The sequence below is a fragment of the Phascolarctos cinereus genome, unplaced genomic scaffold, assembly GCF_003287225.1.
Source record: "Phascolarctos cinereus isolate Bilbo 61053 unplaced genomic scaffold, phaCin_HiC Scaffold_8;HRSCAF=390, whole genome shotgun sequence".
Classification (NCBI taxonomy): Eukaryota; Metazoa; Chordata; class Mammalia; order Diprotodontia; family Phascolarctidae; genus Phascolarctos; species Phascolarctos cinereus.
The window spans coordinates 46888220-46902466 of NW_027556291.1; the positions used below are offsets into that span (position 1 = coordinate 46888220).

General features: G+C 43.2%; 1 protein-coding gene across 1 annotated transcript in view; it reads left to right on the forward strand.

Annotated features, from left to right (window-relative positions):
- Nucleotides 1-2807: 2807 nt before the first annotated feature.
- Nucleotides 2808-14247, forward strand: part of SMARCA1 (SNF2 related chromatin remodeling ATPase 1) — a 114592-nt gene continuing 103152 nt past the window's right edge. Inside the window, 5 exon segments of the mRNA XM_020969833.2 lie at nucleotides 2808-3081; nucleotides 9842-9928; nucleotides 13035-13201; nucleotides 13471-13571; nucleotides 13690-13790. Of these exon segments, the coding sequence (XP_020825492.1) occupies nucleotides 2968-3081; nucleotides 9842-9928; nucleotides 13035-13201; nucleotides 13471-13571; nucleotides 13690-13790 (570 nt within the window). The 5' untranslated portion in view covers nucleotides 2808-2967.

A 14247-nucleotide genomic window follows, 5' to 3' on the forward strand; every position in this document is an offset into this window, starting at 1 on the left:
ATAACCTTGCCACTTCAAACTAGTTTGTAAAAGTCTGCTTTGTTTCCTCACCATCAGAGGAAGTAAAGCAAGTAGGAAAGGAGAATTGTAAACAAGACAGCATTGCTGGGGTGAACTTTCTGAGGAAAAGCTGTACACAATGCAATGGGGCAATGGAAATGGATTGACTCCTTGAGTATGGGCTTTTAGGTGGATTTGCAAATGGGTATCCCGGCCAGGCTATGTCACTAGCAGCTGTTGCCACAAACTAGGTAACAGCTCTTTACATAGGCTATTTGTAAAGGAGTAATAGGCAAATACTGTCTTTCCAGCTGCTCCCATACATTTTTAGGGGGTGAGAGGAAGGCTGGACGTGTCATTTTATTGACTAGGGAAATCCTGGTCGGTGACTTGTCTGAGACTTTTGGTTCCACAGAACCTCCTAGGACCTTGAGTTGTCTTTTTTTTTTTTTTAAGGCAATACGGGTGAAGTGACTTGCCAAGGGTCACACAGCTAGTAAGTGTCTGAGGTAGGATTTGAATTCGGGTCCTCTTGCCTCCAGGGACAGTCCTGTATGCATTATGCCACCTAGCTGGCCCAAGAAGTTATGCCTTGTCTGTACAGTTCAGTATACATTGCAGACAGGACTTGATTCCAAGGCCAGGCCTCTACCTAATATGCTATGACATCTGGTCCAAAGGGAAGGATGACCAAGTGGGAGTTCAAATGCTGCTCCTGATACTACCTGTGTAATCTTGGGTGTCATTTAATTTCCCTAAGCCCCAGTTTCCTCATCTGTAAAATGAGGGGATTGAACTAGATCTCTGACCCTATGATAATATACGTATATAAGAAACTCTCAGCATATACACTGGTTGGCTTTTAAACAGTGTGGTTTTAAAATGAAATTGTTTTCCTGGGAAAATGTAATCTCATTTCCAAGGTCTTGCAAGTAGGCAACTCATAATGAAGGCCTCCTTTACTGGGCACCTTTCTCCTGCTTTGTAAGGAAAATGAGTTGCAGAGAAAAGAAAAAGGAATGTGTTAGTTTGATCAAAGAACTGGGAGCTGGAAAGGGCTCTTCATTTTCCTGATGAGGAACTGAGGCCCAGAGAGGGGAAGGAACTTGCCCTAAGGTCATTCGGTGAATGCAGAGCCAGAGCCAAACTGGTCTTCTGATTTCCCAGCCAATGCTTTCCCTTCTCTGCAACCTGGGATATCCTAGTTGTTCCCACCTAAGGAACTGGCAATCTGGTGAGTTTCCAAAGTGAGCAAGAAGAATTTTGGAGGGAGAATTAAAGTTATGGAAGATTTGAAGCTGGTATCTCTGAGACTTTCCTCTTTTTCTGCCCATTATTGGTAGATACCTGTCCCAGCTTTCCAGGTCTTTCTAGCCCCCTTTCCTACAATCAAAACCTATCCAAGGAAATGGGAATCTTTCTCATAAATTGTAATAATTAAAAGCTTCCCCCTTCCTTGGCTAGTTATGTTTTCTGATGTGATTTATATAATCTTTAGTGGAAGCAATGAAGCTCTCTCTGATCTTGGAATTTTAGACATTTGCCTGGTTGTGGAAGGGAAAGGAGGGGAGAAGGTGTTTCTCTCCTCTCTGTGCCCCCATCCCAAAGAAAAGATTTCAGAAGCCACCTGGTCCAGCCCTGTCATTGGACAGAGGAGGAAACTGAGGCCAGGGAGGTGAAAGGACTTGCCCAAAATCACAGGTGTAGACATTTCAATCCAAGTTCTCTTATTCATTCCAGAGCCAGGTTACCTTCTCCCCATTAGGGGCTTAAGAAATGGTTGATAGACTGGATTAGAAAGCAGACTGGCAAGGTCCCCAGGGTGGAACTAATTAATTCTCTTAACTTTTCAATCTGTGTGTTTTTTTTCTTTCTTTTTTTTGGTATACTGCTTACTTTTAAACCCTTTTTAATGACTGTTGGATAATTTAAAGTCTGAAGGTTGGAAAGAAAATAGGGGGGAAAAATCACAGGAGTTCAAGTCAAGAATCCTTTATTAAGCACCTACTATGTGCCAGGTACCACGTGAAGCTTTGGGTTAGCATTGGGAAGTGAAGGCCTTGGGGAGACTGACTGGCCATCTCGCTGTGTCAGTCTCAGTTGGGGCCTGGAGAATGCAAATTGCCCAGCTTCCCCTTAGGGATTGTAGATGCAAGTTGTTTTTAGCTGCACTCAGTATCCAAGAAGTGAACGGACTGCTCCCTGAGCAGAATGCCAGCTTTTAAGGCAGGAGAATACTTGCTGTGTGGCTATGAATGCCAGTTCCTCTGCCTCTCTGTACTGGTTTTCCCACCTGTAAAAGGAGGGGATGGGACTAGAAGGTGGGAATCCCACAGCCCCTTCAAGCAAAGGAAGGACCAGTGAGTTTCTGGGGTTTGAGGGTGGCCAGAGAGTCCATCACTGGTCTGGGCCTAAAGGCCTGGGTGGAGCTTTGCTCAGGGAATTTTATAAGCAAGGAACCAAGAGCCCTTGGAGGTTACAAAACAACCAAAAAAAAAAAAAGCTGGACCTCAGTTTGGCTCCCCCTCCCTCTCCCCTCTCTGTCCTCTCCCTCTTCCCCCTCCCTTTTCTCCTCATCAACGGGTGGTCGAGCGGGTGAGCTAGGGGTCCTGGGGGGGGTGGTGTTGGGAACAGCGCATCTCGCCCCCAACTCCCCCCCACTCCGCCCTTGGGCGAACGCTCTGGCGCGGGTTGGGAGGGGGGAGTCTCGCGATCGTTGTGGGGGGCGCCGGGGGGGGGACGCGGGGGGCGGGGAGGGGAGGGGGGAGGCCGTGACGTAGGAGGGCTGGGAAGGAGAAGGGGGCGGCGGCTCCGTGCTCCTTGCTCCCTTCTCCCCTGCTCAGCGGAGGGGGCTCACAGCTGGCCGCTTCTCCTGCCCAGCTTCCCGAGCACGGCCTGAGCCCCGAGCCCCGAGTTCCGAGCCCCGAGCCCCGAGCCCGCGGCCTCCCCGCCGCAGCCGCCGTGCCCATGGAGCTGCAGCAGTCCGGCCCCGGGACCAGAGCGGAGGAGGAGCCGGGACCGTCCACAGCTCGGGAGGCGGGAGCGGTCCCCGGGGACCGGGGGGAAGAGGAGGAAGAGGAGGTAGGCTAAGCCTGCCGCGGTGCTAGGGGGAGGGGGGGTGCAGCGGCATTCGCGCTGCCTCGCTTCTCCAGCCTCGGCGCCCTTGCCTGCAGGGGTGACCCCCTCCGCGCCCACCGTCGGAGCCGGCGGCATGGGCCTGAGGGAGGAGGCGGGGAGGGGGGGAGGAGCAAGGAGAGGCAAGGAAAAGGGGGGCCGACTGGGCAGGGGCGCGGGGCCCGAGCACTTGAGGGGCCCTACATTTCCCGAAGGGCTCGGAAGAGAGGCTAATTTGGATCCTTCTTGTTGGGATGGGGAAAGCTCGAGCGAGTCTTTTTCATTGGCTAGCCGGGCCTTGAGGATGGGGGAAAAGATATCATCTCTGGCCCTGGCAATCCCCACCCCCATCCTCCAAGCCAGGCCACCCTGGACAGCAGCCCCTGAATTTTCCCTTCCCCCATCGTTTGTCCTCCCTCCCTGGAGCAGGGTGTGTGGGATGGTCCTTCGCCGGCGGGGCCTTCTCTGCTGCTGTCTTATCTCCTGTTTCCCGTTCTTTCCTTCAGCCTCAGCCGGCCCCTCGACACACGCAGTTGAATTTTTCTTTAAACCAGGATCTTTGGGGATAAGCCACTCTCAGCTTCCCGGGTGGGCTCGTGTCTGCTCTGATGCTTGCCCTTTAGAAATTGATGCTTCGCTTCCCCCCCCCCCCCCCCCCGCCCCCGCCCCCGGCCTTCGGGGCACAGAACCCCCGAGGCATGATTAAGAACCAAAGCTTGAAGTTTTCCCCTTCAGAGATACTACGGGGACAGCTGGGATGTTGTTCAAAATTGCTTTTGTGATAGTCTCTCCATATATTGAGATTTTGCCTTTTAAGGCATGCCAGGCTAGCATTTTTACTATGTAGGGTAATTAACATGATGCTTCCCGGCCCTCAAGTGGCCTGGCTTGGATTATGACGCGATGGTGATGCCGTAGGACCAAAAGTCAACCTTTAAGGGCAATCAATAACTTCTCTCTTGCCTTGCCACGCCACAATATCACTTACTATTCTTCCTTAGAGTGATTTAAAAGTCAGCAGGTTTTTTTTTCCCCAAAGGACCTGAGGCAGATTTTACTGTTAGAAGCTGGAAGAGGCACCGAGCTTAAAAGGGGGCTGTTCTGAATTCCTTTGCTACTTGACCCTTGAAAACGTTCAAACCACCCTCTAATAAATTGAGCCAGAGTTCACTACAAACAACAGTAGGGAGCAAAGCTTAACCAGTTTTTGAATAAAGACTCGAACATGTTTCTCTTATTCCCTGGGAATGATGCTGTACTGGGCTCTTTTGACACTTCAAATCTCCTAAATTGTGAAATAGGATGGTACTTAATCATTAAGGCCAGTGCCGTGCCCTGGCATTTGCTTTCATCTTTATAAAAAGCAGAACAGATTTTGTAAACACTGAATGCCTTAACCCTCCCATTCCTGTTATGCAGGGTGTCCCAGAAGTCTTAGTGCACTTTTCAACCATTAAAAAAGCTTTAAACTGCAATTAGACTTTTGGGACACCCTGTATATATTGTGTGTAGTCATAGAGAATTGTATACTGGGTGTAACTAGGCTGCAGCATATTAACAATGATGACTTGTGCACAAGAAATGTAAAAGATAGTGAAGAGATCGATGAATGATGGGAAAGGGGGGGGTGGGGCATTTTAGCTTCACTGATGGCCTCCCAGTTGAAGACCCAGAAGAGGTCCTCCGGTGGAGGATTTATGGAGGGACTAGGACAAGGACGTTGGAATAGGGAGGCTTCTACAAACAGTTGTATATCCTGGACTGGGCCTTCTCAGGCTTTGAGTCTTAGCCTGTGGCGGACTATATGTCAGTTGTATGTGTCTGTTGTCTAAGGAACAGAATAGCTAAGTATGGAGCGAGGACCAATGAATAAGGTTGACCTCAGGGTGGGGAATTTTTTGGGTGCAGTAATTCTTGAAGAATTTGTCTATTTTTTTTTTTAGGCAATTGGGGTTAAGTGACTTGCCCAGGGTCACACAGCTAGTAAGTGTCAAGTGTTTGGTCTGAGGCTGGATTTGAACTCAGGTCCTCCTGACTTCAGGGCCGGTGCTCTATCCACTGTGCCACCTAGCTGCCCCAAGACTTTGTCTTTACTAAGTCATGTAAGGACCCACACTAATGAAATTACAGAAAATAATACTAGCTAGTGGGTTTTACATAAGGCTTTAAAGTTTACAAAAGCACTTTACGATATGTCAACTCATTTGATCCCCACAACTACCCTATGAGGTAGGTGCTATTATAACCCCCATTTTACAGATGAAGAAACTGAGGTAGAGAGGTTAAGCGATGGCCCAGGGTCTGTCCCACAACTACTAAGTTGTCTGAAACAGGATTCAAACGCGGATCTTCCTTCTAAATGTTCCACCAGCTGGAGCTGCCTGAATAAAAAGAAAAGAACAATCTTTGTTATTATTGATAATGATGATAGCTAGCATTTATGCAGGGTGTTTCAAAAGGCTTAGTTTTCAGCTTAAAAGTCTTAAAACTGCCCTAAGACTTTTGGGACCTCCCCCCGGTGACCCCGCCCCCCCAGCTTTCTTTAAGGTTAGCCAAAGACTTTCCCTGTATATTAACTCATTTGATCCTCGACACTGCCAGTAAAGGAGATGCTATTATTAGCCTCATTCTACTGAAGAGGGAAATTTAATGACCCATTTACCCTCTGCCCTTGGGGACTACTTCGGAGAACTATTTGAATAATAATAATACTACCTAACTAGCATTTAAATAGCACTTAAAGGTTTTCACCTCACTTTTCTATCTCATTTGTTCTCCACGGTTGGAAGAGGTAGGTGCTTTTATTATCCCCATTTTATGAGCAAACTGAGGCTGACTGAGGTTAAGTTATATGTTATATATTAAGTGGCTATAGCCTATTGTGCATTCTGTCTTCTTAGGTCTGCTTTTTCTGGTTGTCCCTGTGTCCCCCCCCCCCCACCATTGGTTACTTTTGACCTGTTGTGTATTAGTAAACCTGATAACCAAAATTGTTAGGATTATGTGAAAAGTAAGAGTAAATAGGCTGGCTTTGAGCATGTGAGGAACAAGTCAGTGGGTGAGGGGTGAGCTAGGTAAGCTTTGGAGTTTTGGGGGAACTCTTCTTGGTTCCGGGATGTGTTTTCTTGGTAGATGAGGTTGCTCTATTAGAGAAGGTATTTTCAGGAACAAAAATATCAGGAAAAAACAATAATGCCTATTATCTGTAGGATTTTAAGTTTTACAAAGCGCTTCCTTAGAACAGCCCGGTGAATTTGGCAGTGTGTGTATTCTTATCCCCATTTTACAGATGGGGAAACTGAAATTTAGAGGTGCAAAGTGAATTGGCCAGAAAAGAAAAAGAGAAAAGGGAAAAAAAAAGATTCATAATTTTAAAAATGATGATGACCCTGCCTTACATTCTCTTGCCATTAATTAAAAAATTAAATTATTAAAAATAAAAATTGCCATAAAATTAAAAAGTTTACTGTACCGTATTAGGGAGGATTTTTTTTTCCTTGTTAGAAAATGAAAAAAAGTTTTGTTATTACCTTTCTTTTTTCTTATGTCAGTCTTTTCCAGTTTTCCATCCCTCCCTCTCTTCCTCTAGCAACTAAGATAAACAGTTAAGTGAAAATATCCTGGGACTTGGGGGGCCACATTCTCCTCGGAGAGTTCATTTCCTCTCCCGTAGGAAGGTGTTGCATCATCTCTTCTGTGGGCCATGCTAGGCCTTGAGCTCTGGGGGCAGGCACCTGCTCTTAAGCCATTGACATTATATTACATTATATTATATGTATATATATCATATTGACATTTGGTTATAGTCATTGTGTCTTGTCTCCTGGTTCTGCGTTCTTGACTTCTTGGCTTCTTACCAACCTTCTTCCTTTTCCTTTTCTCTATCAGAATTCCTCCTATGGGTGCAATGACATTCATTGAATGTCATCCCCCAATCTACGACTTGGTTGAAAACAAAATATATACTTTGAGGGACAAAGTTTACCTGGTAGGTTTAAAAAGTAGTTTGGGAAGGGAATGCAAGTTAATTAAAGGAAACTTGGTCTCTCTTGCTCCCAGATCAAGAATTTTAATTAGCATATAAATGAAATCAACGGGGGATTTGCAAAGTCTTCTGAAAAGTTAGCACAAGCTTACTGAGTGAAAATGCTTTCTGGGATTAAGGTTTCCTTTTCATAAAAGTTCCGGTGTATATGTTTATATTCTTGCCTGAAGAATGAGGCAATTTTTAGCATTTTGACACTGGAAAAGGGCCTGGTTTCCCCCTTGTTCTTCGATACAGAAATAGGATTAGAATCCAGAATTCCTGATTCTCTCTCTAGTGTTCTTTCTTCCACACTGAGAAATTACAGAAATTACTAGCTCAGATGAACTGTATAATTTGCATAACACAAACAAATCTTTGTGTGGAAAGGTTTTTCTCCACCCCCCCCCCACACACATTGGCCAGGTTCCTGAGGAAATCTCCCTTTTAAGAGCTTCCTTCTACCAATGCTGGACTACAACTGTTCTTCAGAGCTGCATGTAGTCTTGTAGGGTGTCATGAGGGTAACTTCCTCAAGGTCACACTGCCAGGGATATATCTGAGGTGAGTTTTGAACCCAGGTCTTCCTGCCTCTCTGGATGGCTCCTTGCCTCTCTGGATGGCCCATTATCCATTACCCTCATAATGCTTCTTGGAGTTACTTTTCCAATTTGTTGAAAATAAAGATACACCAAACGTTATTTTCAATGTGTACAATTAGATCATGTCACCCCAAAAGTTTTTCATGAGAATGAATATTTCATTTTTCTTTATGCCTTTTGATATTATTTTCATTTCCCAGTAGCTTCATCTTCATCTACTTTATCCAACAAGTCATCCTTTGTAACAAATATCAAGAAAGAAAGAGGAAAAATCAAGCTGTTCAGCAAAGCCAACCTACTGTGTCAGGGTAAATACTCTAATCTACTCCCATAGTGCCTCAGCTCAGCAATGAAGGGAGCTGCGGGCCTTTCCTCTATCATTCTAGGAGGTCAAGCTTGATCATTATAATTACACCTCATTCAATTGCTTCTTACTGTACTTTAGATTTACATTGTTGTCATTGTTCATGTTTTACTGGAAGCTTTTCCCAAACCCTCTTAATTCTGGGGCTTTCCCTCTGTTAATTATTTCCTCTTTATCCCATATCTAGCTTGCTTTGTTTATGTTTGTTTGCAAGTTGTCTTTCCCATTAGATTGCCTTGAGGGCAGGGACTGTCTTTTGCCTTTCTTTGTATCTCTAGTGCATAGCAGTAGTGCCTGATGTTTAATAAATATTTATCAATTGTCAATATTGTTCTCCTGTCTCCAGTAAGTCTTCCCATACTTCTCTATAGTCATCATATTCCTTGTTTCTTAGAGAATAGTAATCTTCCTCTACATTCACAATCCCACAATTTATTTGTTGTTGTTTAGTTGTTTTCATTCGTAGCCTACTCTTCATGACCCCATTGAGGGTTTTCTTGGTAAAAATACTGGAGTGGTTTTGCGATTTCCTTCTCCAGCTCATTTTACAGATGGGGAAACTGAGGCAGTGACTGAACAACTGCAGGCATCGACATAGCTTCTAGAAGTTCTCTTCTACCAGGAGAAATGCTGCCATGTGTATATTCTGTGAGAGCAGAGTCTGTCTTTTTGCTGTTCTTTGTATGCCCAGGGCTTAATAACTGTTTATTGCCTGACTGCCTGGTGACTCTGAGATATTTCTTTCTTTTCTTTGACTTCCCTGTTGCATCTGCCCAGCAGTGGTGGCACCAAGGTTCTTTCCAGCTCTTCAAGGCTGCACTTCCATGATATATTCCAGGTATTGAGCTAGGCACTGGGGGCAATGCCTGCGATGGGAAAGGCACTGTACCAGGTGGTAGAGATGAAGAGATTCAAAAAAAGGAAGCTGCCTCTGGCCTCAGCCACTTGTTGGCCTGCTTTTGCTTTCTTCATACTGCATCAATGCTAACATTTTAAAAGCTACTAATCAAAACATAAATTTATAAAAATGCTAACTCTGATTTTCAAAGAGGCTACCTTATTTCCATGAATGGAAATCAGAATTTCTGCATTTTAATCATGTTCTTTAACTTTGGAACATTAGCAATAAAAACAGTGTATTTCTAGGCCACGTGTGGCCTCGAGGCCGAAGGTTCCCCACCCCTGTTCTAGGTTGTCAGAACAAGGGAACATTATTGATTTTAAATTAATTAAAATTTATTATGTTCAGTGATCTAATTTTTTGGATTCATCTGATGAAAGAATGACAAAAAAATAATGATCTAGGGTGGGTGGGAATGCAAAGATAGTCTTTGCCTTAAGGAGTTTGCATTTCTGTAGGGGAGACTCCACCTCAAAGATCAATGCCTTTAGGCAGCCTGGACTAGGTTGCTGGTCCTGAAGATTGATTTGTTCTTCAGTTGTTTTTTTTTTCAATCTTGTCCAACACTCTGTGACCCCATTTGGTGTTCTCTTGGATTTTAGCTGGGACTTGAAGGCAGGCAGTGGTTTGCCATTTCCTTCTCTACCTCATTTGACAGATAGGAAACGGAGGCGAACTGGGTAAAGTGACTTGTGTCACACAACTAAGTGACTTTAATTTTCTGTTGAAATCAATTTTACTTGTCTTTTTCATGAGGCAACTGAGAACATTTCTGTTGTTATTGTTTTAAGGATACATTGGCATCTGCTGACCTTATTTGTTCTTGAAAATTTCAGAAAAATGACCCTCCTTTTCAACTGAAACCACCTCCTAAAGCTTGCAGACCTGAAAAGGAAATTGATTCCGAATACGAAGAGAAGATGGTATGTGCATTTGCTTGAGTCAATCTGTGATTGGAGTGGTTAATTTTTGTTGTAATAATGGGAAGTAGCAGAATAAAAGTGTGAGATGTAGGAGACCCAAAGAGTTTTCCAGGAGCCTTATGGTTGGTCCCTTTGTAGCTCCAAACTTCTTCGGTTCTAGATTCTAGATTCTAAATTCTAGGCTAATGTTGCGCCATTCCCCCAGACGCCCCCCATTTTTATAGCTGAGGAAGGTAAAACTCAGAGAAGTTATGACTTGCTTCCTTAACCTCTTTTCTACCACCCCATTGGATGGACCTCCTGTAGCAACATTAAATAGTAACAGCCTGCCTTTTCATAGCTTAAATAATAATAGCTAGCATTTTCATAGTACTTTACTTGGGCGATCTCTTGAGTCCTGTATGTAGCAACCCTATTTCAAAGCTGGAGAAACTGAGGCATTCCCAGATCACTTCATAAACCTGTGTATCTTTTGTGATTGAATTGTAGTAAGTTGAAAGAAATGTGATCAGAGTAGGTTAGTCATGTTCCTTAGGGAAGATACTCTATCTGTATTCCCTATTTCTCAGAGTATGTCTTAGCTTTCAAATATTAGAATCCATTGGGTGGGTGGGTGGGGCCGGCTTTAATTTTTGACTAGCATCTCATCCCAACCTCCCAGCCACCCAGGGTTGTTGTGAAGATCAGATGACGTAATAATTTTAACAAGCTTAACACAGTGCCTGGTACATTGTAAGTGCTACATAAATGTTCTTGTTATTGATTTATTTATTATTTTTAGTTTTCAACATTTACTTCCATAAGATTTTGAGTTTTAAATTTTCTCCCCCTCCCTCTCCTCTCCCCTGCCCAAGACTGCATGTACATTTATATAAGCATATTTTCCCTTTAGTCATGATGTAAAGAACAATTAGAACTAATGGAAGGAACCATGAGAGTGAAGCAACAAAACAAAACAACAAAGGAAAAGGAGAGCAAATAGCATGCTTCCGTCTGCATTCGTACCCCATAGTTCTTTCTCTGGGGGGTGGATAGCAATTTCCATTGCCTTTTGGAGTTTTCTAAGATTCTTGCATTGCTGTGAAGAGCTATTATTATTATTATTATGGGGTCATTGAATTTCACCTTTTGAAGGGGTAGGTTGGGAAAGCTGGAAGAGTGTGTGTGAGTGTTTGCATGCTTACATGTGTGTTTTAGATTGATACTTAAAGATGATGACTTAGCTCCTTGGTTAGTGATGATTGCTACCCACGCAAAAAGAGAAGCGCTTTATTTTCCTCCCAAATTTCCGTTGTCTTAGACAGACAGCTGATGTGGTACTTACTGGCCATAAGAATGATCGTCCTCAGGGGACAGAAGGAAATGGAAACTTTTTTAGGTTTCTTCCAGCTGCTGTTTTGAATATGTTTAACATAAATTTGAGAGTCAGACAAAGAGCTTTTCCAGGTGCTCTTATTTCTGTGCCCTTCCTAAGTGCTCAAGAGTCCCTTTTAGTCCAGGAAAGAGATCAAGTGGGCCACTATAGGCTTCTGTATTTCTGCTCCTTATCTGGGGAACGTGACTGTTTGATTTGCCTAAAGAGATACTCTGATCTGGCTATAGGGGAGTGTTTTTCTAGCAAAGGCAAATGCCAGATTGCCCTCCTGTGGCATGAAGCAATATTATGTTTTGAGAATTAATCTCAGATATTGTGATGTCTCAAGCTTTAATACAGTGAAAGACCTAATCAGTCAGTCTTTCCGGAAACATTTGCTAAGTGCCTACTAGGTGCCAGGCACTGTGCTGGGGATCTAAAGAAAGGCAAAAGACAGTCCCTACCTTGAACAGCTCCCAGGAGTCTGATAGTAGAGACAACAGGCAAAGAAGTAGGTATAAACAAACCTTGTAGGGGATAAATAGGAAATAATGCAAAGAAGGAACCATTAAGAGGAGTTGGGAAAGGCTTCCTGCAGAAGGTAGGATTTTAACTGGGACTTGAAAGCATCCAGGAAGCCAGGAAGGGGAGAGAGCGATCCAGGCATGGGGGACAGCCAGTGAAAATGCCTATATGTTGATGTAATACAAGCTTCCCCATTACTATACTTGAATGGAGAAATGTTTGTCAGACTTATAAAATGCTATTGAAACACTTTGGAGAGGAAATAAGCTAGTATTGATTTTTAGCTATAGTTTGAATATTCCTAAAAGAATTTAGCATATGGTATTACATTATTCATTAATAGTAATGGCTTACATTCTTAATTTTGTAGCAGATTTTATATGATGAGGCTTTCAGAGAATTTGGGATGTATGTACTGTTTCAAGGAACTTCTTAGCGCTATGATCCTGAGCAAGTCACTAAACCTCTGCCTGAAGCCTCAGTTTCCTCATTTGTAAAATGGCTCTAAGGATAACACTTCCCCAACAGGGTGGTTGAGAAGATCAAGTTTGATGATGTTTGTCAGGCACTTTACAGTATAGTACATTATATATAGTGCTGTGTAAATGAGAGCTGAATTCAAATTCCATTAGTTTGGAAAAGAAAAATACCATATCGTTTTTTCAGAAAGATGACTTTCTTTTGGTCTTAACTGTTAAAGAAGGCCACGTTGCTTATTTTCAAGGGCTTACTAAGTCATCCAAGTGACTGGGTTATTAACTTAATTGACCTGAAAAGATCATAGGATCATAAATTGAGAACTGGAAGGGACCTCAGAGGTGATCCAGTGGGACACCCTTATTTTCCAGATAAAGAAACTGAGGCCCAGGGAGAGAGAAAGTGCCTTGCAAAGGTCACACAGGCAGTAAATAACAGAGGCAGGCTAATATACTAAACATGTCCTAGTGCCCTGAAAAAATGAAATAATTTGACAGTTGAAGGGATCCCTGAATGTCACCCAATCCAATCTCTTCATATCTTCTTGATGGTAAAATCAGCCTTTCCCCCACCTTTTTTTTTTTTTAATGAAGTAGCACTGATAAGTTTCTTTGACTATTGTCTTACAAGGATTTTTAAGAATGAGGAGAAAATGAATGATATTATTGGACTTGAGGGCTTTTTAAGAAGAATTTCCTTGTTTCTAATAACAATTAACAGACGTTCTCAATGTATTATTTTTCTTTTTAGAAAACAGACCGAGCAAAAAGATTTGAATTTCTACTGAAGCAGACCGAGCTTTTTGCTCATTTCATTCAGCCTGCGGCCCAGAAGTCGCCAACATCGCCACTGAAGGTGAAAGTGGGCCGTCCCCGAGTGAAGCGCGATGAAAAGCAATGCCTTCTTTCAGCTGGGGAGTACGTTTGCATCTTTCTTTTGTTATATGTTCAAACTTCAGTCACGTATGAGTGGCTTGTGGTAAGCTTAGCTATGATGCTACGGAGCTGGCAAGAATTCTTTCCACCAGAAGTTCCCAAGTCAGGCTTAATGATGATTTATTCCAGGATTAGCCAGAATGCAAATGCATCCTGCCAAATTACAGAGGAGACGAGGACGCCATCATTCATTTCTTTTTAAATCCCAAGTTCCGATTGAACATGAACAGTATTTTCATTGTCCCTTTCAGTTACCGCCACAGACGGACGGAGCAAGAAGAAGACGAGGAACTGTTGTCTGAGAGCCGAAAAACGTCAAATGTTTGTGTCCGATTTGAAGTATCTCCTTCATGTGAGTACTACACAGTCTAGATGACTTTTTCCAGATTGGCTTTAGGAGGACATTACTTGGTGCCTTTAAGAAAAAGATACTTTATGGTAAGATGGTTGATCTAATTTTAATTTTGCAGATGTGAAAGGAGGAACGCTGCGAGATTATCAGGTTAGGGGCCTGAACTGGATGATTTCCCTCTATGAAAATGGAGTTAATGGCATTCTGGCAGATGAAATGGTAAGGAACTGGTGGCAGAAGACTGTGCCCTGGATTCTCTCTCTTTTCTTTGCACATCCATTTTTATTGTTATTATTTGTTTTTACAGTGCATACATTTTCCCCTGCATCCCTCTCCCTCTCCCCTCTCAGAATCATCCATTATAACAAGGAATTTTTTTTTCTTATTTTTTTTCTTTTCTTTTTTTTTTGGCTAGGCAATGGGGTTAAGTGACTTGCCCAGGGTCACACAGCTACTGTTATGTGTCTGAGGCCAGATTTGAACTCAGGTCTTCCTGAATCCAGGGCCGGTACTCTATCCACTTCGCCACCTAGCTGCCCCTTTATAACAACGAATTTTAAAAAATTAATTTATTTTTAATTTTCAACGTTCTCTTCCGTAAGATTTTGAGTTCCAAATTTTCTCCCCATCTCTCCCCTCTCCCCAGCCCAAGATGGCATGTAAATTGATATAGGCT